Source organism: Colossoma macropomum, unplaced genomic scaffold (genome assembly GCF_904425465.1).
Source record: "Colossoma macropomum unplaced genomic scaffold, Colossoma_macropomum, whole genome shotgun sequence".
NCBI lineage: Eukaryota > Metazoa > Chordata > Actinopteri > Characiformes > Serrasalmidae > Colossoma > Colossoma macropomum.
In genome coordinates this window covers 22090693-22114109 of record NW_023494801.1, presented here as the reverse complement: position 1 = coordinate 22114109, position 23417 = coordinate 22090693, and the positions used below count along the sequence as shown (strand labels likewise).

At 39.9% G+C, this 23417-nt stretch overlaps 1 protein-coding gene across 4 annotated transcripts; it reads right to left on the bottom strand.

Annotated features, from left to right (window-relative positions):
* Positions 1-1845: 1845 nt before the first annotated feature.
* Positions 1846-22023, bottom strand: mafga (v-maf avian musculoaponeurotic fibrosarcoma oncogene homolog Ga). Of its 4 annotated transcripts, none has more exons than XM_036590287.1 (3): positions 21896-22023; positions 4607-4682; positions 1846-4195 (listed from the first exon to the last, which is right to left on the bottom strand). In XM_036590287.1, exons 2-3 carry the CDS (start codon positions 4640-4642, stop codon positions 3743-3745), a joined length of 489 nt encoding a protein of 162 aa, XP_036446180.1. In that variant the 5' UTR covers positions 4643-4682; positions 21896-22023; the 3' UTR covers positions 1846-3742. The 4 variants fall into 4 exon arrangements, with proteins under 4 accessions (XP_036446180.1, XP_036446179.1, XP_036446177.1 ...); XM_036590286.1 differs by having other exon boundaries at positions 4607-4679; positions 21896-22001; XM_036590284.1 differs by lacking the exon at positions 21896-22023 and adding an exon at positions 21424-21741.
* Between the last annotated feature and the right edge of the window lie 1394 nt (positions 22024-23417).

Genomic DNA, 23417 nt, shown 5'->3' with positions numbered 1-23417 from the left:
GTGCAATATAATGGAGGTAAACAAACAAAATGTTGGTTCAGATTTATTTTAGGTATCCATAAACCATAAATCCATAAATAAAATTGTTGTGCATGTAATGGTTTTTATTTCTAGCGTCCCAATGAATTCCACTGAGCCCTTTGTATTTGCAAAATCTCAAGTAAATGCAAAGTATTTAATGCAAATACAGGATGTGATGAGTGCATTAGTAGAATCTTTAAATATAAATACTTATTACAGCCTGGTATGTAGGACTGTAGGACATGAAGGAAGTCTACTAATTGGCCACTACTAATGACTTTCACAATGGCACTCATATACAATGGGTGTGTGGTTCAATTTAAAAGCATCATCCAGTCAATTCAAAATTCAGCTGCTTCATTATTTTATGGATCAATTTTGTCATACAAGCCAAATATTATGAATTACCACGGCACAGAAAAGATGGACACCTAATATAAAGCAGGACCAAATTAACTGAATGCAGTTCTCAGTGATGAAGCTCAAATGTTAGTATGCAAAACTTTGCCTTGTCTACATTTGAAAATATGTCTCTCTGTAAGTGTTTAGAACATGTCTTTGACAGCACCTTTAGCGTCTTTCATATGAGGTGCGGCAGGTCGCATTATGGAAGTCCATTATTTGGGAGAGATTAATGAGGAGGAAGAATTCAATTTTGCATTGCTAAACAAAATCCAGAAAAAAAAAAATCCTGTATCAAATATATGGAAGGGACCAATATGGATGGACGACTGTCTTCTGTACACCGCCTTGTTTTATGAGATTCTTCTAAATATATTCATTTAAATAGTACAGCATGACACCACTACAGTGGACGACACTGCCACCTGATCACTTTCACAGCACGCCACGCGCTACTCCACTGCACGCGCCTAGTCACTAGAAAAGCTATCAGACTTCAATAATAAGCCACTTTTGGTACAATTGCAAAATTGATATCAAACAAGTTCAAGTTTTTTTTTTTTTTTCCATTTTTTCCCCTATAAATCACAAAGGATTTTCTTACCAAAAAGGAAAGAAAAGTACAACTAAACCTTTAGTCAGACAAAGACATCGAGGAACACTTACTAATAAATTCAACGATAAAGCCTGTGTAGGTTGTGTTTGGAGAACCGTGATTAACCCATCCGCACAAAAAAAAAACAAACAAAAAAAAAAAAACACAAAATGTTTACAGCTCTAGGACGTCGAACGAAACTAAACCTCTCAAGATTTCACACGTTTGTCAATGCACTTTACGAACGTTTACCTCAAAACATGTTCAAAAAACGACGTAAAACACTATTAGCCGCTCCTCCGGGTCAGGAAACAAGGAAAACAGTTTGCTATATTTTATGGAAAGGCTCCCTCATGACAAACTCAGTGTAACTTGCGTCTACAAAAGGTGAACATCACCTTTAGACACAGCTACTGGATTTCTTATTTTCCATGCATAAATACAATATTTTATTGCCTCTCCTTGTCATATTCCTCAGAATATAACTTGTAAACATCATTCCACAAATGGAATTGAACAAAACAGAAAACAAAACAAAAATAGCCAACAGTTGATTCTCGACTGTTTCAGGAAAAACAGACTCTGGAAACAGGACATCAAACTTTCATCTTTAAGCAACGAGTGGTCGTTGCTTTCCACTCACTGTGTTTGCTGAGTGTTAACATTAGCATCCTTGCACAGAACCTGTACAAATATGTGTTACTTTGCTTTTATCTCCAGGCCAAAAAAGCTAAAGAAGACAGGACTAGCACCTTTTCAAATTCAAGTCAAATCTTTCCCATTTCATTCTACAGCGACAGCCATGCTGGCAAAGTCATTTTGTGGGTTATAGTTATTTTTTAATGGATGAGACAGTTTCACAATTGTAATTTTTACAACTTCAAGTTCAAATTAAGGCGATTGCAGCTGTATAAATGTTTTAATTTAAAATACTTCTGAATCTCCACTTCATTGCCTAGTCCAAAGAGGCAATTTCTCATTTCAGTGCAGAATAAATAAAATAGTGTTAGCTTAAATTACCTCAGTCATCTGGCTAAGAATGCTAATGTCAGAGCGCAGAAGTTTGACTCAGCAACTGCAGTCTGTGAAAAGCACTGGCTTGTTTCAAGGCAAGCCTAAGGTTGTTTAAAAATGAAGATTTGGTGAACCTTTAGATCGAACAGTTTTCATCATCACTTGTGAAATCGTGATGGCGCTCCTAGCTTTGCCCATTTGTAAACTGGTCAGTGGATGACATCAAGCACAGGAATCTGAAAAATGAAAACAATATTAATCTCATATTTCCCCTGTTGTGTCAGGGGATCAGCAGTGCTATGAAGATCAGTGGGTTGTGACAATGACAATTTAGTGTTAATTGCAGAGGACTGCAGTGTTCCTCAACTCCAGTTCTGGGGAATTGCCCTGTGCAGAGTTGTGTATTCCTGCTCTATCACACCTGATTCAGATAACTGAAAATTTGGCAATTAGCACAAAATTTGTTGAGTTAAATCAGGCAGGCAGTGCAGAGACATGAGAAACACTGAACAAAAGACTACTGTTCAAAAGATTGGAATAACTTAAACTAATATATTTGTCTTTTTATTTTATATACAATAGTAAATTCTACAGCTTAAATGTTATAAACTAGACACCGAAAGGTATTTTCACATGTTCCCTTCAATACTGCAAGTATTTGAAGAACAGGAAGAAATTATTAAGTAATAATTAGAATACTGTAATTAGTGGTTTATGGTCAAGTTATCCGCCTTGAGATTTGACCATTACTTAGAAAATATTAAGCATTCCTGTATTTTATTATAACTTCATCCTAGATGCTATACACAGTTTGTTGGAGTCCTTGGTCATTTTAGAACATGAGGGTCAAACTAGGTTCCTTCTGAGCCACATGCGGTGTTCAATCTAACTCAGAAGTGGGAAGTCAGAGATCAGGAATCAAATCATTTACGAACCTGAACACCTCGATGAAAGCAAGTATTGTTAGCAACAAGTTAGCAAGCTAACATTAGTGATGTGAGTGTTCTGAATGTATATACCTTCACAAAACAACAAAGTGGAAGATGAAGTATCCATCTTAATATGACTACTCTAATACGTTTACTCTGAACTCAAATTTCCAAGGAGGAATTCCCAGTTGAGGGGGTGTTTTCTTTGATATTTTCCTAGTCCGAGTTACAGTCTTTAGTTGAATGCAACAATAGTGTTCTGCCATCTTTAGACACACCTGATTCAACTCATAAAATAATTAGCAATGAAGAGTATTAGATAAAGGATAACACTTTTCTCTGCAGAGCTGTGACCCAGAGGAAACCCAATTTGACAGCCCTGTTTTCACCTATGACAACACAAGATTTCTTCATTATTTGCAGCTTCCTACCTCCCTACTAATGATTTGAAACCTGTGAGGTCGCACAGGAATAGCATATCAAAATCATGTTACACATGTACCTGCAGCAAAATGTGGTTTTCCATTATTGAAGACATTGATTCCGAACTTTTGAACAGAAGCGTAGGACAAGGTTGCAATGAGAGAGCAGAGAGCAGACAGTGATTGAGATCAGCTCACTGAAACTCACCATAATTGCCCCCTTAAGGAGCGCACTGCTGGACAGAGCATATTCAAGTGCTTGTTATTTTTTCATTTCAGCCAAAAGCAGAAGCCATAGACCTGTGCTTGATATTGATGCACTGACCAAAGAGTTTAAGGTCATTCCCCTCAGCTGTGCATTATGATCGCGCCTCTGTTTTGGACTTGACGATGGTAATGACGCTGGTGGCGGCCACTTTGCCCGGTATGAGGGGCCCGATGACGGAGGTGATGGGGCCCCTGGTGGGGGTCACTGGGCTGCGGGCCACAGTCCTGGCAAAGCTCTGTAGGGCCTCGTACTTTGAGCGCAGCACGTCCAGCTCCACCTTCATGCTGGCATTCTCGGAGGCCAATTTCTCCACTTCCTGCTGCAGCTCTGCCTTCTGCTTCTCCAGCTCCTCCTTCTGCGTCACACGCTTCACCCGGCAGCTGGCAGCGTAGCCGCGGTTCTTGAGCGTGCGCCGTCGCTGCTTCAGCTGCAGGATCTCCTCCTTGGAGAGGCCGCGCAGGTGCTGGTTCAACTCCCGCACCGACATGGACACCAGCTCATCGTCCGTAAGGCTCGTGCCATTCTCTCCTGGCTCCCGCTTCACCTGGACACAGAGAGAGAGAGAGAGAGAGAGAGAGAGAGAGAGAGAGAGAGAGAGAGAGAGAAGGAAAAAAAAGAGAAAGAAAGAAAGAAAGAAAGAAGTCAAGAGGGTAAGAAGAAAAAAGAAAGGGGAAGGTAATAAAAGAAAGCAAAACAAAGAAAGATAAATTCGGATGGGCAGCAGAGAGAAATTAAAAAAAGAAAGAATGAGAGATAAAGAATGAGACAGAAGGAAAAGATGGATACAAAAATGAATTGATGCCACTGTATTTCTAAAACTAATTCTGAATTCACTGTGGTATTTGAAATTGAGATGAGTTGAATCATTTTCTAAATAATCATAATCAGTGAAGTGAGGGACAACATGGAAAATCCACAGAAAACGAATAAAGGAAGCCAGGCTGTGGAGACTTGCCTTCAGCGCTTTGTTTCCCTTGTTTGTAGTAGTCATGCCACGAGAGCCGCTCTCAACTGCCCAGTAAGACTGTCTGCTGAGAGAACAGAGAAAGCAAACCTTCAGTGTCCAGGAAGAAAGAAATGTGGATAACAGTCTTTTGTATTTATGTACCAAAGATCTGGAACACACTACCAATAAACACTCATGAGGCTCCTTCTATTACTGATAAAAAAAAATAAAAATCTGTTTAAAATGTGTTTTTTTACTGTAGCATTTAACTAGCTTTTATTACTTCCATTGCTTTCACTGACTTTACCTTTTACGTTATCTTCATGTTATTTTAATTGTTGTATATTTATCCTATTTTTGTTTTTCATTCTTATTGTTCTAATTTTGACACTGCTTTTAGTTATTGCATCATATTGTTTGCTGATTTTACCGTTTTATTTGACTCCCTCTTGCTTCTTTTCGTTCTACTGTTGTTTTTAGTTCACACTCAAACACACTGAGCTGCATTTAAATGTATGAAAATGTGCTATATTAACAAAGTTTTTATTATTATTATTATTATTAGTATTATTATTATTATTATCCATTACAGCTACACTTTGTAAGTTTTGGGGATTTGAGGGCATCTCTGGTGGAAAAGTGTAATTGCACACAACATGCAGAAGAAAATTTTGTAACGTGGGTTGTGCTTTGGACCCCTTCCCCTAGTGAATGAACCTGATGATTGCAAGCGCATTGAAAAAGTATTCAAACAGAACTCAGTCAAAACTTAGTGAAGGACATGTTTTCAGAAGATGTAAAGGAGTTATCTACTACTGTCATCATACCTTCATCAGTATAATGTTAATTTTGCATTTGAGACCTAAACATCAAGCTCGATTTTCTTTTTGAATCTGTGCATATGACGTTAATATGTAAAAGACATATGACACCGTCTGAAAACCTCCCACAAATTTCCACTCTGCAGCTCTTAAACGTTAAAATACTATTTTGGGCTTTTTTCCTGATTCACCAGTGCTATTTCTTTTCATTACAAAAAAACATACATAGTGCAGCTTTACTTTATTGGCAAATTTCTTACAAACAGACTACAATTTCACACAGGAATTTGATGGATATATGATCATGCGAAAATCAACAGACACTCTTGTGGTGTAATATATCAATATCTATTAGTATAATAATATTGGTGGAATATAACACACATCACTGTCACCACTAAATTAGAATAAATACAATTAAAAAATAAATTTGATTTTATGTGTCAATGTGTTTAACCTTTTCCAAACCTCTCTGTGATCAAGCCCAGTATTTACAGTTATCATCCAGTACCTGCTTCAGGTAATTAGTAAATCAGTAAGCTAAACCAAGCAAGCTGCTGAACAAATCCAAATTGGTGAAGTGCACAGAGAAGTCAGGAACCAAACCTATTTTCTTCTAACCAAAATATTAAAAAAACACTAAAAATCTTATATTTTACTATATTTGAGTTTATTTGTATTTATTATGTTGACATATGTAGTGTCTTTAATGGCAAAAACAATTACAGCTGAGATGAATAACTGTAAAACATTTTCATGGCTGCCTAAGACTTTTTTCACAGTACTGTTCTTAATATCTGTTTTCATAATAAAGCTGCTGAATGTGTTTAATGTGACCAGTACATCGCTAACAGAAGACAGATGTGGAAATAATGCTTATCAGCCCAATTTTCATATCGGTGTGTGCCTTGCACAAAATAACGTGTGAGTAACTTACTGAGCTCAGCAAATACGGGAAAAAAGCAGCGGAGTACGATAACTCCAATGCTACAGTAATGGGGAGCAAGACACAGGCCATTTCAGCTAACTGATTTTACGCTCCTGGGAGAAATAAAAGGACAGATATTGCTGAAATCTCCAGGGATGCCTCAGTTCAAGGCCATGCCAGTTGTTGTAGTTATGCTTTATCAGGTCATTTATTAGTGTAATGATCTCAGTAAGTGTAAAAGAGAGCAATACACCAAGCATATGGCTTCTCTGATGGTTTGTTTGCTCCCAACAAACGGCTGCCATAAATAGCGAAGTCAGCTTGCCATGCACTCCATAAACAGCACTACTTCAGTACAGCCAAGTAAAACACATCTCATTGACATTTGGCAAAGCCATTCGAGTAGGTAAGTGCAAAGCCTTGCTATACAGAAACACCCTGCACTAAAGGCTCTTTAAAACATGCTAGCACACATGGAACCACACACAGGGGAATCAAAGATGCTTCAGAAAGCTGGGAGAGACAGATTCACTGTGGCACCAGCATCAAAATAAATAAATAAATAAATAAAAATAGAATTAGAGCATGTCTTTTACGGAGGAGGTCAGGCCGACCTACTCTCTTAAAGGTTCCAAAACAGGGTTATTTGGAGCACCACAGAAGAACCACTTTTTGTTCCCTAAAGAAACCTTTCAAAAGAACCATTTTTGTAAACGAGGCACGCAAGTATGAAGAACTTTGAACCTTTCGTGCCTGATTCAAAAAGCAGTTTGGGCTGAAACGCTCTTTTTAACTTCAGTATGAATGGGCAAAATGAAACTGCTGTAGCCTGAATAGGCAGATGCACTACCAGTCAAACCCTTCTCGAAATGGTTCTATTTAGAACCATATACAACACATTTTCCATCCATCTGAAGAATCACACGGAACCATTTAATTATGCCAAGGGTTCTTTGAGAGTTCATGGCTCTAAACAGAACCATTTTCTTTACTAAAGAACTACTGAAGAACCGTCTTTTATAAGAGTGCTGCCTCCTATCCTGAATCAGAAGCTGCCCAGAACTCCAGCTCAAGTTCTCGGAGTTCTCTCCCTTCCTTCAGTCATACAACCTCTTCTTTTACTACAGCCATATGTTGAAGGGATGGTTCCAAACTCGCATACTTCAATATGTATCATTTCACAGTTCTAATGCCTTCAATATTATTGTAAAACGAGCCTAAACTTTTGACTTGTTGTGTATGTTAATTGGTTGGTTTTTGTGAATTCACATACGCATGAAATTCAAAAGGGGCTGCTTCTGCAGTTTAGTTTCCATTTATGAAAGTTTTGAAAATTTAACGATGTTTAAATAAGACATCGAACTCTTACTTCATAAAAGTGGGGAAAACTTGGTTTTCTATGATATGGGCCTTTAAGTGTAGAAGATGGCTTCAGGCATTTAAGTAGAACCATTTTAATTGTGATCATCAGCAGCAGCGAGGGTATATATTAATAATTCATTTTAGGATATTATGGCCATGCATCATTGTGCTGACTTAATACAGAATAAACAAAAGGTCAGCAAATTTCAGCAGCAGTACGGTCAAGATGCAGAGGAGCAGCAAAATCTGTACCTGGCCTCAGAACTGTCCAAGTGCTCTGTTTGTGTGTGTGTTTGTCCTAGCAAGAAGCTTATCTGATGGGCTGTGCTGAGCTGTTCTGTGATGCGTTTGTGTGTGTGTGTGTGTGTGTGTGTGTGTGGATGGAGCTGAAACAGCTGGGTCGCAGCAGGAGTGGGGTCACACGGGCAGAGCCAGCAGTAGTGGCAGCATGCTCACACATACACAAAAACACAGGCTCTGCTGGCTCAGCAGACTCATGCCACTCCACTCGCTGCCAAACACACAGTCACCAGCATTACACTGCTGGACTCCAGCCACTGCCGCTGCACCTGCGCATGTCCCACTGTGCCTTTTCACACACCCTGCACGTTTGACCGAGGGGGCACACGTTCAGACTGGATAGCAGTCCCTTGTGGAATTCAATAAGCAAGTTGATCTTTCACTGTGAGCATTATTAAAAAAACAAACAAAAAAACAAAAAACAAAACTCTGAGTCAGGCTACTCAGAAACCTCACGTAACAGTTCAGTGAAAGGCAGCATTTGAATGCCCTGGAGGTGACCCGTAGTTGTCACTGCAACGGAGAGGCACAACGGGTGTGGCGCTCACCTGAACTAAACAGGAACAGGCAGCAGCTTGTTAAAAACAACCTGAATATGACAGTACAGTGTAAGGAGCAGAGAGCGACACAGGTGCACCGTCAGGGTGCACCTATGTCGCTGCTGCTGTTAGACTTTTCATATCGCTACTGTCAGATCTCCAAACTGTAACTTTACACACACACACACACACACACACACACACACACACACACACATTTTCTAAGACACCTATTATCCTAGGGCATGGTGGGGTACAGGAACCCATTCCAGCGCTCACTGGGTGAAAGGCAAGAAACACCCTGGACAGGTCGCCAGTTCATCACAGGGCTGTAACTTTACAGGAGAAGAAAAACATTTCATTTAAATGTAAATAAAACTAAATATTTACACCAAAATGCAAATTTAATTTGTTTTTCAATACATAAACAATTAACAGAAAGTTACACAGAAGCCTCAACAACCAAACATAATATAAATTTTTTTGCTTTTATTCCATTCTTTTTGGGAGACTTGCTTTCAGTTTCTCAAGGAAAACCTGCAGGGATTTGGCCACACCTCCAAAATTCAGTCTTAGAGGTTGGTTCAGTCTTAGAAGCATTTTCTACTTCTCATGATCCAAGGAATCCAAACACATTCAGTGAACGATGTTGAGGTCTGGACTCTGGACTGATCAGTCTATTATTCTGATTTGCAATTTTTCTTCTTTTCCGTCTTCTTTTTTTCCTCAGTAACAGCTTATTGAGAGCTGAACATCCTCTCAATGCTGAGCTGTCTTCTCACAGTGGAAGGATGAACAGGAACACCTGTGTTTTTTTCAGACCTGAAGTAAGAGTGAAGCTTTGATCTCTCACAGATAAAAGCTTTAAGTACTGTTTATCTGATCTAATGGTGACAGTTTTGATGGCCTACCAGGTTTAGGAGTCCCACTTTATCTATAACTTTTAATATAATAAAATAAAAATAAATTTTTGAACTTATTTTCTTTTAACTTTCCTTTGGCAAGTGCATTGTCTTTTATCTAATCTCAGAAATACCTCCTGTAAAAATAGTTTACATCTTGTCAGTTTTGACTGGGAAAAGGGTCGTCTCTGACGTGCACACAGTATTGTATATTTAAATGGTTTTCAGCAACAATGTCTCTGCATATGTATATCTTCTTCAGCTCTGTTGGAAAAGCATCATAGGCAGCTCCTCATGAAGAGAAAAGCTGCATCAAGGCCAAAGGGTGGCTAAGTTCTAAAATACTAAATAAGTGTAAATTGTATAAAACTGTTACAGCTTTTTGGTCACTGCATTGTTTCTTATAAATAATTCATTTCCTAAAAGCTCATTAAAACAATTTGACAGCAAGGGTTCTAAACTTTCACAATTGTTTGGAAACATTTAAGGAGATATTTTATTATGATTTGAATTCGATAAAAAGTGCATACGACAGAAAAAAGTCTGTGTATGTAATGTAATTCAAATGTACATATAATTCATTTTGTAGTTATTCATTATGTAATTAATTATATCTTTATGTAATTACACAAATTATACTGTAAAATGACAATAACTTAAGACTAAGGGTTCTAAGGGTTAAAAAGAAACAATGCTTTATATGGATCACTGGTACATGTAGCTGGCAGGTGTACCTCCGCTCTGTTGACATCATTTAAAGGTTTTTGTAGTCTATGAACAAAATGAACGGTATGATAAAGAATTTAAGGTTGTGCTTTTGGGGAGGATTCAATTCTGTGAAAGTCAACTCAGCTCAGCATCTTCTTTAACAGTCAGACAACAAACAACATTACCGCAGTCATTTTATCAAAGCAGATTAGCTGCTTTAAAAGCAGCACTTTCAGCATGTTTCTAATTGGCTTCAGGAGAGCATGTGCGAAATATCTCATCTCCTGCAGTGCTTAAAACTCCATTCCAGTATACATTTAAAGCTGAATGCACAAGTAACAGGTATTTTTTTCTGACTTCTGAACAGCATTTCTGTGGTCAGTGCATTTGACAGAAGATTTGATAGGACGAAAGATAATAATAAATTGCATTACAGGGGTTGTATCATAGGAAAAATTTGTAGCATTTTAGAAATAAAAGATTTTTACATAGTATGTATACACTGTTAAATTTTGGACCTGTTCTATTGACTCTGCACTCTATACAATCCATAAAGGGAAACTAAGTTGCAAGTCAAAGATTTTAATAATAAATACATAACATATTCAACCTACAGCAGTTTTAGCACCTTCCATTCTTGTTGAAGTTATAAGGAGTGTTTCTGGACTGTTCTTTCAATGAGGCAGCCAGTCAGGACAGATGTCATTTACGTATATCAGCCTTAAAAACACAGTAACAAAAACAAACAAACAAAAAAACAAACAAAAGAAAGAGAGATTGGAAAACGCTCATGTAAACATGAATGACAAGTGGACATCGGGGTAAAAATAAATGAAATACAACAAAAATTTAGGATATCAAATATATGTAAAGAGTATAAAAATGCATAAATAATAATAATAATAATGAATATAAAACTGATTGATAAAAATCCTTGAAGGTAGCAAGTAGCTGTAAAATAAGGTAAATATAAATGTCAGTTTTAGTGTTCAAACCAAAACTGTCAAGTTTTGGCTCATCTCAACTCCACAACTGTCACAAAGCGATAGTCACTTAAATGCCCTTCAATTTCAATGAAAAGCCCTAGAAAAGAGCTTTTAACCTTCTAGACGGAGGAGATGAAGCGAACTGCCCTCTCTTACCTCAACGAAGAACTAATGTATTACCTCCCCCTAAATGCTTTCCCCTCTTTTGTGGCTGCCCAGTGAAGGGTGCAAGGGCTCAGGAGACCGCCGTTGAGGGTTTTTTGGGAGGGGTGAAACTGTCTTTTGCAGGCGCAAGCTGAATTTTTATGAATCGCCAGGAAGAACGCTGACAAATCAGAGCTGATTACTTGTAGAGGAGAGACATCACACCCACAGGAAAATACAAAGCGCTGAGTGAGGTCGCCGTGGAGAGAGAGTGAGCGAGACAGACAGTGAGGGAGAGAGAGAGAGAGATAGCGAGAGCAAAAGAGAGAGAGAGGCAGCCTTGTGAAAAATGCACCCTCGACACATTTGGAGGCGCTCAGAAGGAGGAGGGGGAGGGAAAAAAACCCTGATCTCAGCAAGGACCACAACCAAGGCACCAATTAGGGAGTTGTGAAGTTGAACTAACACGACCAGAACCATCATTTCCAACCTTCAAACTCCTGCCCGCCCTAATAAATCTGGAGAATGTTTAGGACTGGCAAGGTCTAAAAGATTCGCGCAATGATAAGGAAATTATAAATGTACACAATAAACGCTGAGCCATCATGAGCACCGTGGCCTTGGGGCCTCCTGTCACGAGTTAATGATTGTGTCCTTCTGCCAGGGCCCCTGGGGGTCCTTTATGGCATCTGGGTAGGGTTATGGTAAAGAAAGGCAGCATTATTTGATGCCACCCTGTCCACTTAATACATATTCGGCGATATGCTTTATTGAGAAACGGGATGGGTAAGTTCCAAGACTGCTGTAAACTAGGGACGCACTGATAAAGAATTTCTGGGCCCATAATGACCAATATTAACACTTTATTGTACACGACACCGATCTAATCAACAAATTATTTATTTATTCCATAATTTTGGTCCACACTATAATCCATATGTAGAATAAGCACAAGACAGACAGTAGCTAAGTCGTACAAGACAACTGCTGTAAATGTTCACATAGTTGTATGAATTTATTTTATGTTATTTAGTGGCTGCACATCCATAATGGTAGGGGAATTGAGTGTTAGGCATCTTGCCCAAGGACTCTTATTAGGACAGCAGTGGAATACCTGATTGTACAGGAAGTCGAACCTCCAGTTTTACATTAGGTGCGAAGATCCACTATGCTGATTGAAAAGAAAAACGCATGGCCTATTGCTGCGTAACTGGTGCAAATAATATCGATTAGATCTGCCACTGATACTCTGCACACCTCTACCACAAACCCAGGGGGTTTCTTTATCAAGGACATAACCTAGTCTCAACCGTCATCTCTGGTTAATGACCCTCATAGTTATGGATGCTGAAGGTCGTAAGGCATCCACCAAGCAGAGCAGTGAGGAGATCATCAGGGCTATAATGGCAAACAAAAACAGTCCATCAACATCTGGCATCCAAAGCACAGCACCACTTGTGCACCGAATGTTAAATACCGCATCAGCAGCGAATAGCAAAACGTCATTCAGTCTGACATTGCCTTGCTGGGACGTTGTTGAATGCGAGTCTAAAACACAACCTCACTTGTTATTCTCCTCCATCCTAAGACATTGTGTCAGCATACGTAAACTGTCAGAACAGATATTAATATGAAGGCCTTGGATGAACCGAGGGAAACTCTTGCAAAGCTGATGACTCAAGTACGTTGAGGTGATGCATGCAGATAAATCCAACAGACAGGCCAATGATGACTACATTTTACATCTAAAAATGTTCTTGGTGAGGACGAATACAGCTCCATCAGTATCAGTAAAGTCCACCAGTAGATTCTAATAGTGCAACTGCAAACAAAGTCAGATGTAAGATGTTCCTACATCTGACCACAAAGTGCTCCACGAAAGGGTGAAGTATAAACAAAGAAAATAATAAACCTGTGATGCTGGTGTCTGCAATGTAAAAGACTTATTATTATACCATTCAGCGTGCTTTAATTGCACTTTAATGTAATTTTTTTATGATGATTTCATCTGATTTCATATCACATCCTCTTGATTACTGAATTCCATGTGACGTCAAATCACTACCTCCTGGTTAGCAATTTCCACCTGATGTCATATCACTACTTGCATTAATGAATTCCACATGACATCATATCACTGCCTCCTGGTTACTGAACTGCATGTGACATCATATCATTGCCTCTTGGTGATTAGATTGCATGTGACATCATATGACTCCTTCTTGTTTGTTGAATTCTGTATAACACTACATCATTGACTCTTATCTGTTGAATTCTGTGTGACATTGTATCACTGCCTCTTGGTTATTGAATTGCATGTGACATCATGGCCTCTTGGTTGCTGAATTCCACATGACGTCACTTCACTGCCTCATGACTATGGAACTACATGTGATGTCATGTCACTGCTTCTTGGTTGATGAATTCCATGTGACATCATATCACTGCCTCTTGGTTGCTGAATTGCATGTGACATCATATCACTGCCTTTTGGTGATAGGATTGCATGTGACATCATATAACGGCCTCTTGGTTGCTAAATTCCACATGACATCACATCACAGCCTGACGATTATGGAACTACATGTGATGTCATTCACCTCTGACATCAAATGGTGTTTAATATACAGTTTTCCAATGTTATCTGGAATGCAGCATTACTGCTGATCTACAGGTGCTAACAAGCGAAATCATGGTGACAACTTCAGATGCATTTCAGAAGCAGCAAAAGTCCAATCAGCAGCAATCACCCTGAAATCAAAATCGTTCAACTCCCCCACTCCCCCTCTTAGATGTTAGAGCCTTGTCAGCTGCTAAGCTTCAGAAATGGAATAATTTCAGAAGCCACCGAACTCCAAGAAACTCGGCTCGCTAATGAAGACAGACCGCGAGCAAGCGCTTCAGAAACTTTCTGTATTTAATTTCATGCATGATCCGCACCTGATATTAATGTGGATTCCAACCTCCCCTTCCCACCCCTCCATCACACACTGATAGAACAAAAAACAAGGCACACATACACACCCACACACCAACACACACATTACACACACCAGCAATGATATTTGGATCTAATCATCCCTCCCTTCACTAGAGTGAAGTCAATTATCAAACAAGCTGCGTGTGTCGAGCGCCATTTAACCGCGAATTAAAACTCAGACTCCACTGATGGCTGCCGGGGGTGAGGGAGGCCGGTGCCAATTTATGTACCGAAGTAAACATGAGGCGGTGGAAATGCAGGGAAGCCATTAAGCAGTAGCTATTCAGAGCGTGAAATAAGAGGGACGGGGAGAAAGAGGAAGGAAATTATTCAGCCGTTTCGCATGGTGGAGAAAGGGCGCGATGATGTGCCATTAGTGGGGGGTGAGCGGAGAGAAATGTTAACGCCTTCACTCATTACAGGTGGAACTGACAGAAGGGCAAGTGTCAAAGTATCACCTCGATATGTATTGAGTGTGCTGACTTCGTGGGTGTGGTCTTATTCAAGCACAAAGTTTTAAAACACTGGTTAAGCTCAATACATGCCTATTGTATTTTAATGAGGAAATTAAGTCATTAATGAAATCTTGTTAATTGCTTTTATTTTAGTAAATACAGAGAGGTGACATTCTTGTAGAACTGCCTTAAAAGTCATTTCACTTAAATGTTTAATTTGGAGTGATAGTTTAACACGCATATCATGCTCATTGATACTTATTTAGCTTTCCTTGCCAGTACAGAACCTAGCAACAATTTGAATTTTTTAGAGAGAACTAGGCCTATGGTATTGTTTAAAACCCATCACACACTGCCTCAATTTAAGACACTTTTCCATTCTAAATTTCTATGGTTTGTGTCATCATATTGTAAAGAACAGTCATACCACTCTAGATCATTTGACACAGTAATTAAGTTTCGTTACATTTTCAATGAAACAGTACTCATCAATATGGAGAACAGACAATAAAGTTAAGCTGCAGCTCTCCCCGGACTGGTCAGTGTGCTGCTGATGTGCATTTTATTTTTGCATAAGTAGAGGTTAAAATGATATTAATTACTAGTTAGTAATTATATTTAATGTAGTTTGTAGCTGGAAACCTAGTCAGTAACCTCATATGGAACAAAAATGGACATACATATATTTCTTCACATCCAAAATGTGCATTATGCCAATATGTGTGATGTGTTAGCACCAAAACATTCATGCTCCTCAAATGGGAAACCGAATTTCGATCCACACTTCAAGAACATTCTTAGTGAGCTATAATGCGTTTTGGAACAAAGCCCTTCAAATTTTAATATCTTTCAGAATTATACTAACACATAACAAAAAAAAATAAATAAAAAATAAATTAAAAAATACATATCGTAGTTCTGTGACTTGCATATTAGTTTGCGTCTAAAGGTGTATTGGTTTGAATTATACTAACACATAAAAAAAAATATATTATATTTATATATACATACATACAATTAGTTTGCGTCTAAAGGTGTATTGGCTTGGGCTAACATTACATCTTTAACATATTAATTTCAAGCACATTTTGAGCCACTCATTTTTGCTGTCTCAAAAATGTACTGAATGGAGACAGTACTATATCACATTAAATTGAATTCAAAGTTTTGTGTATCATTACACCTCTAGCATTAACCATAGTAATGTTCAAACTCTGAATGGTAAACCTGACTAGTTGTAAGGACTACTATCACAATGCATTGCAGATTTTATTGTACAGACAATGTACACTAAAATTTCCAACATAGCCCGTAATGCACTGCAAAGAAGTTTTATCATCAAAAAGAAGAACTGACATGTGTCTAGTGGACTGAAGATGACTGAAAAAGCTCATTTTTGGCTGATCTCTAAACTTTTAGGGATGCAGTGGTCCTGTTTTTGTAAACATACGGCACTTTTCTAGCTAGTAAGTTGACGCTGGTTGGTTCTTGGAATGTAATTTATAAAACTGTCGTTCTGTTTCACTGGTATCGGTTTTTTCAATATAGGACACAGTGTGTGAAGACGGTGCAAATTTTGAGTTCTGTCGGCTACCTTGGCCTAATCCTCCCTGCATCCTTTTTGTCACCTCTGTTTAAAATGAATGGAGGCGATTTTGGACACATACACCTAGGTGAAGGGGCCAAGTCTTTAGAGGCACCGAGGGAGCAAAACTGCAGAGAAGAGATTGGATTTCTTCTCTCAGTGAAAATCTGAACACAAGGTAGATTCAATATTGACCTTTGGGTCCCGCTCCAAATGTTGTTATAAAAAGATCAGATTTTCTTTTTTATGCTGTATCGATTTTGTGCAGCTGCAGCCCTCCACATGAGAGAGCCACATTTCAAGTGGAGCTAGAATGAAAGGTTGAACTTTCGATGTGCATGACTGAAATTAGGGGAAATATCTTCTATGAAAGTTCGCCGACGTTTGAAACACGGTTAAAATCGGAACTCGAGTTTGCAGGAGGCCTATTGGAAATAATAATAACACCAAGGCCTTTGCTGAACTAACTGGTCGAGCCCGGTGCATTACGATTGCCTGTGGAATCAGGAGTGCAGTGGGATATGAGGCTCTCGCGCCTTTCAAAACATTCTGCCCGGAGGATGGGATTGAGAGGGAACGGACCTGGCAAAGGAAGCTAGGCTTGCATCCCACACACTGGCAAAATAGACTGCATGTACCACAGATCCACTTTGAGAGGAAAAGTACATTTGTTTTAGCATAATAAACGGGCCCCACACCTCACATCACTACATTCAGCTGAGCTTTTGATTTAAACGCTACTATCCAGCGTGCTAAAGATGATCATGCGTAGCGTACACCACTAAAGAATGCCAAAGTTTCCACCCTAAATAAAACAACATAACAGCTGACAAGTGAATCATAAAGCAGTAAAGAACAGGAAGACACCCAAATGGTTCACAGGTGATATTACATTCACAAAAGTGTCTGTTTGTTCATTCTGTTTACATAACATGTTTTTGACAAAAGACAGTCAGTAAGGCAAATAGCAAATGTTATTTTACATATTGTCACTGTCATAAAAAACTCATAAACAATGTTCTTTAGGGGAAATTTCTGTATAACTCAGTGGTGGAGTTGTAAGTCATTCAAAGTGGTTTGATGTAAAATGGTTAACTGAGAAACTAACTGAATTGGATTTCTTTACACAGGCGGTGATAGGAACCAGAGTTTGCGATCTCTGCAACGTAAATAAGTCAATAAACAATAAGTTTCTCTACATGAACCTCTCTGCCCAGAATGTATTTTGAATAATACATTTTAGGTCAAAAACATTGTTGAAAAAATATTGTAAAATCATGTCTCAGACATCAGGAAGAGAGTCATAACCATTTCATGTGATAACTTCCTGTAAGGGAGCTTTTAGAGGCATTCAATTCTTCAGACGTCTGGTTCTCATCACCACTGCTGTGAACAATTCTGACTCAGTTTCTCTATAACAAAGCATTTCACCTCAAACCATTCTGAATACATCTGTTTAACCATTTAACTATCCAGATTTGGAAAAATCAGTGCAATACCCAGAGGAATAACTCTGATGTATGTTTATGTAACACTACATTTTCCAAGTACTTTTGAACCATTTCTATTGGTCGATAGCTCATGAAATATTTGCATAATGTAAACGGCACCTACTGTTTTTCAGATGGGTTGGATAAAAAGAAATAAGAAGTCCACTCCATCATTTGTGACCTTGAACTGATTTCAGAACATAAATGTTTTCTGTAATGCTTCTCCATCAGTTTTGATAAAAAGCTGTACATGTTTGCCTGCCCTGTGACAGATTGCACTAATCTGATGCCAGCTATCGATATGGGGCTATCGAGAGGGAAAAAATAATAAGCTCTCTCTCTCTCTCTCTTTCTCTCTATGTGTGTGTACATTATATATATATATATATATATATATATATATATATATATATATATATATATATATATATATATATATACACACACACACACACACACACACACACATACACACACACAAAATGCTGTGAAAATGTAAGTAAAATTAAGTGCTGCAAACAGTGTTGTTAAAAGAAGAGGTGATGCAACACAGTGGTAAACATGCCCCTGTCGCAACTTTTCAAATTTTTTTTGGTTTTCAAAATGGGACATATTGTTTAAAAAAATACAAAATTTCTCATGTCCAACATTTAGTATGTTGTACTATTTTTAATTAAATATAGGATTTCAATAAATTGCACATCATTAGATTCTGTTTTATTTATATTTTATACAGTGCCCAACTTTTCTGGACACAGAGTTGTATAATACATGATAAACAATTTGCTTTTCTGAGCTTTTTGTGTGTATCATCAGTACTTAAAGAGCACTGACTCTTTACAAAGAGAGCATAATTTAACTGGATCTATCGCAGTGCAGGATGTGAAACATTTTGTATGTCAGTTTTTAAATGTGGCTCTACTAGTGCCTCCTGTCTTTGTGTCAACATACTGTGATACATATCGACTGTTTCGTGAAAATGTCTTGAAGTATTGTCAGATGATCATTGTTCAATGTTCTTCCAAACTGAAGGGCTTCAATTAAAAAGCGTACTTTTTAAATAGAAAATAGCGGATTGGTATCGGCCAATACTCAAGGTTTCAATATCAGTATCAGAACTGAAAATATGTTATTGTATCATCTCTACCTGTTACTAATCAGGCTGTAAGAATAGTCCTGGACCTAAGCATTGTGAGCCCCAGGCTGTCAACATAATGGAAGGGTATTAGGCCGTGTTACAGCCTAAATCTTAATGGCCCCGCTCACTCCCATTAGAAGGCAAACAGCACTGACAAAACCCAGCAAAGAACTATAATTACATACACTAGAATTAAGATGCTTTGAAAAACTGATGAACACTTCCTAAGTAACTCATTACTAATTAATAACTATGCATTGTGTATAACTAATTAGTAACACCAAGCACAGTTCCCACAAGGGAACTGCGGTTCTCCGAAATCCTGATGAAACTGTTTAAAACTTTTGGTTTCATCAGATGATTGCAACTGTCATGGAGCGTCATGAAACCATATCTGACAAACCACTGCGGAAAATGGATGCTGAAGCTTCGTTTGTGTTCCATCACTGCAAAGCCAACAACATCTGCACCTAAAACACACATCCCTCCGCAGAGCGCAGCTTTGAAAGTGCAACATAGCAACAGCAGGCGAAAGAAAGTGCGAAGCCCACACTTGCAGTGAGTTTCATCATCAGCATCCCCTCCCAACACCCCCCCCGCCAAAACTCCTCTTGATCTTCTCCCCCCTCCCCTACTCTTCATGGCATTCGCTCTAGGCTCTCCCAATTCTCTATGCAGATTTAGCTGTACTTTTGAGGACATGCCCCCACCCCCCATCCCCCAAACTCTCACTTTCTCAAGGACTGTTGATGATGTAGGAATGGCATTAGTAACTTATGAATGCGCTGCATGAGCCGTGCAAGACATTTCCTCTGTGTGCTAAACTCTTTCTCCTGGTTTCATCAACTTCTCCCCCCCACCCCCTCTCTGCCTGAGCGCACCTTAGCCAATGAGCTCCAGCTTCGGCATCACCCGGGAGTTGGAGCAGCGCTTATACATACTGCTGCGGACTGTGATTGGTCTTATGGTAGCCAGTTGTATGTGCTGGACCATAAATCTCTCAGCCAATGCCCACTACCTATTCCCCCTAGAGGTCCACATCACAACCCCCACCCCCACCAACACACAAATACACCCCCCTCCATTTCTACCCACACCCCCTGCTGCACAGTGAAGGCCCTCATCTGTTCTTGTTACCTGCTGTGGCAGGAGAAAGAGAAATTACAGAACGCAGGGCTGGGTCTCCTGACACAAAAGGGCGTCCTTATAAACGCATCGCGGGGCAGAGCGCGCCTGAAGCGCACCCATGAGGGGAGGGGAATGGGCCATATGTGGCATCCTCGTTTCACCATTTGGTGCCCACTCTGAGTGAGGATTTTTGATATCTGTTAACAGGTCAGACAGGGCAGTGCACAAAGCAGCACAGACTGGCCCTATTATGACCACCACGCAAAGGTGTGGCACAGATTACAGTCCTCTTCTTCCTGTCAGAAACCAAAGGGCTTCGACTAAAGCCTGATGTGTCCGGTTCTAAAAAGCTTTTACATTCAAAGTTTAACCGCAGGCTCGAAATAGAGAGTGCAATCATCTTAATTGGGAGTGCTACTGTGGCCACTCAGAGTCTGTGGTCACCAGAGACAGGCTATTGCAAGCTTGAGGAGCCACTGCTCCTGAATGTTTAATGATTATCATATTATTAGGAGTAAACATAGACACAGGAGATGAGGGTGGAAATGATACAGTTACAGCAACTGAGCCATTTACTGAGGACGAGTTCAGTTATCGTTCAGGAAAAGTGCACTCTAACAGGTCTCTTTCTCTCAGTTGTTTATAAGGGATGGCAGCAGCCCACCACAGAAGCCCCAGTTCTTGCCTCAAATAAGATAAAATCAGAAATAAACAAAGCACCAGGGTTCATAAACCTGATACACCCCAATAAGCTCGTGTCCAGCACCCCTCATGAGTCGAAGGAGAGATGCAGCTGCCCGATATCGACCGCTTCTCTCTGCACAGACCTTTGTCCGCTCGCCTGGCCGCGCGATTCGCTTATGATGAATCAGCACGGGGGAACAAAAGCGCGTCCGCGATGCCGGCAGCCCTCCGTAAACAATGCGACGTGAACGCGCTTCCACAACGTAAAGCTCGTCGGCAAAACGGCGGCGCCGACGGTTAATTAACCTTCAGCTTGAACGCAGCCTTCGGAGAGCCGTGACTGTATCGGCAGAACCAACAAGCCTGGCTTTATTTTTATGTCGCCCCACCGAATTCATTACACAGGAGCTCAGGACAGAAGAAGAAGCTGAAGTTAGCTTTTATCCGCCAGCTTCTTCTCCGAATTCTCCGTTCCACCTTTAACGGTGCAGCACTAACGTTCTGGTGGTTTGCCGTCCTTAAACGGTGTACAGGCGCCAGAACGGAACAGCTGCACCGTTTAAGGTGGAACGGAACGGATAAAGCCAGAACCAGACGAATAAGAAGCCAACTTCATCCTCGTGGACAGAAGCTAACGTTAGTTTCCGTTGTCAGTAACAAACGCGGCCAGTCCTACCTGATGGCGCCGTGTGTGTCTGAATGATGAGCTTCGGCTCGCGCTCGATGAGGAAACAGCAGCAGCAGAAACAGCCGTGCGAGCAAGCTGAGGGCATGAGCTAAACACACTGCTCACCTAGCCCGAGTCGCACGTTTCTCGACGATAAAAAAAAAGCCCCTCTAGCTGTCACTCCGCGTCTCGCCGCCTCCCACCCGTGTTGAGCGAAGGGAATCCCCTCCTAAACCTCCTTCGCCGTGTCTCGGCTTCAACGGTTTCAACGGCGACAGCCTCGCGCGCGCTGAGACTCGCAGTGTAAAGCAGCGATGAATCAGCACGGCGTTCTTTAAAGCGGGAGCTCAGGCGGCTGTAACGCTATGAGCTCACAGCACAGCGCGTACCGGGAGTGAATGGGAGGAGGCGGCGGCGGCGTGCGCGTGCACACTCAGCATAACGGAGACACATTTCGCCACGCAACTTCATTTCAACTCACCGGAGGGAGAGACGATGCCCCGCTTTATAGCTCTCAGTGTGTGCGCGTGCGTGGGTGAACGAGCGGCGCCGTGTCCTCTGTGATCCCGAGCGCGTACATCTGCATACGGGGGGTTTTCTTCGCGCTCCTCGTTCCCCCCTTGTTGATTCCCTTGTAGCGACGCCGCACGTCATATGATGTTTGGTCACGTGGGTTCATTCATGAAGCCCTCTACGCAATTGGCTAATTTAAAGGAGTCAGGCACCAGAGAGTGGAGGTGATAAATACACCAAGAAATCTGGGTTATCGACTCACACTATTAGTAATACATCATTGAAATACTAAAAATAAAATCTAGTGTTGGACTGCAGCTGCTAGAACGCTCTGTACAGGCAAACATAATGCTTTGTACTTTGTAGCTGTTATCATGCATGATCTCATAGGCCTGTTGCTATAACGAGGGAAGAGTTTGGAGAAACAGATAGGTGACATACACTATATGGCCAAAAGTATGTGGACACCTGACCATCACACCTACAGACGACTATATCGTTCCTGCATTGCCAGCTGCTGTAAATAACGAAAAACAAGCAATAAAATAATAATAATAATATGCGTTTGATTATCGATCGTGGAGCCTATTATTTTGGCCAAGCATCAGCGACCTGATCGGTTAAATTTAAATTGGTATTCACACAGATGATAAGCGTCTTTATTTTCTGTTTCTCTGTTTCCTTGGTGGTGAATGTGAGAGTAACAGCGCGCTTGCATCCCTGCAAAACTTCTGATCAATGAACAAACACCCACGAGTGTAATTTAGTCCACTTTAGCCTTTGCATTCCACCATCCGAGCCAAAGGAAAGAGATACAATATCACAGAAAACAAAAACTGTAGAGCGGTCTACAGAAAATGAACTGGGTATAAAAACAGCCTGATGTTCTTCGGAGATGTTAGCTAATAAATACTGCTACCTGAGGCTGCAGCTACTGAAGCAGCATCAAAACAAACACTGACACTGTTCATGATCAGGTTCTGAGGTGGGTAGAGTTGCCTAAATCAATACTCAATTAAAAGTATTGATACCTCATTACACAAGTTAAAGAACATTCCCCAAAACAACTTTAGTAGAAATACAAAAGGAGCAGGTTGAAAATCTATTTTAAGAACTGAGTTCTGCAGTGGAACTTCTTACTACATCCAGCATTTATCAGCATAGGAACTGAAGATTGTTAGATTCTGTTGTTCTCTTTTTGGGATTCTTTTGGTTAAAAATACAAAGATTCAGAGATGTAACCAATCACAAAGCAGTACAAATATTGCCACCATAAAATATATTGAAATTAAACACAAACAGGAATGTAAAACTAAAATAAAATATTACTTTACTCACTAATATACTTTAGCAGAAGTAAAGGGACTCAAAAATACTACAAAAATAAAGTACTAAATACTAAAAAAATACTCTGGACAGTAAAAATCTAGCAATATTTTAGTTAAGTACATGTACTTGAGTAAATGAAACTAGTTACTACCCACCTCTGA

What these genes read in the sequence shown, in the direction of transcription:
- mafga (XM_036590287.1), bottom strand. Translation starts at nt 4,642, where the DNA reads ATGACTACTACAAACAAGGGAAACAAAGCGCTGAAG. An exon ending in AGGGAAACAAAGCGCTGAAG is followed by an intron (nt 4,196 to 4,606) that starts GCAAGTCTCCAC and finishes CTCTGTGTCCAG; the next exon opens with GTGAAGCGGGAGCCAGGAGA.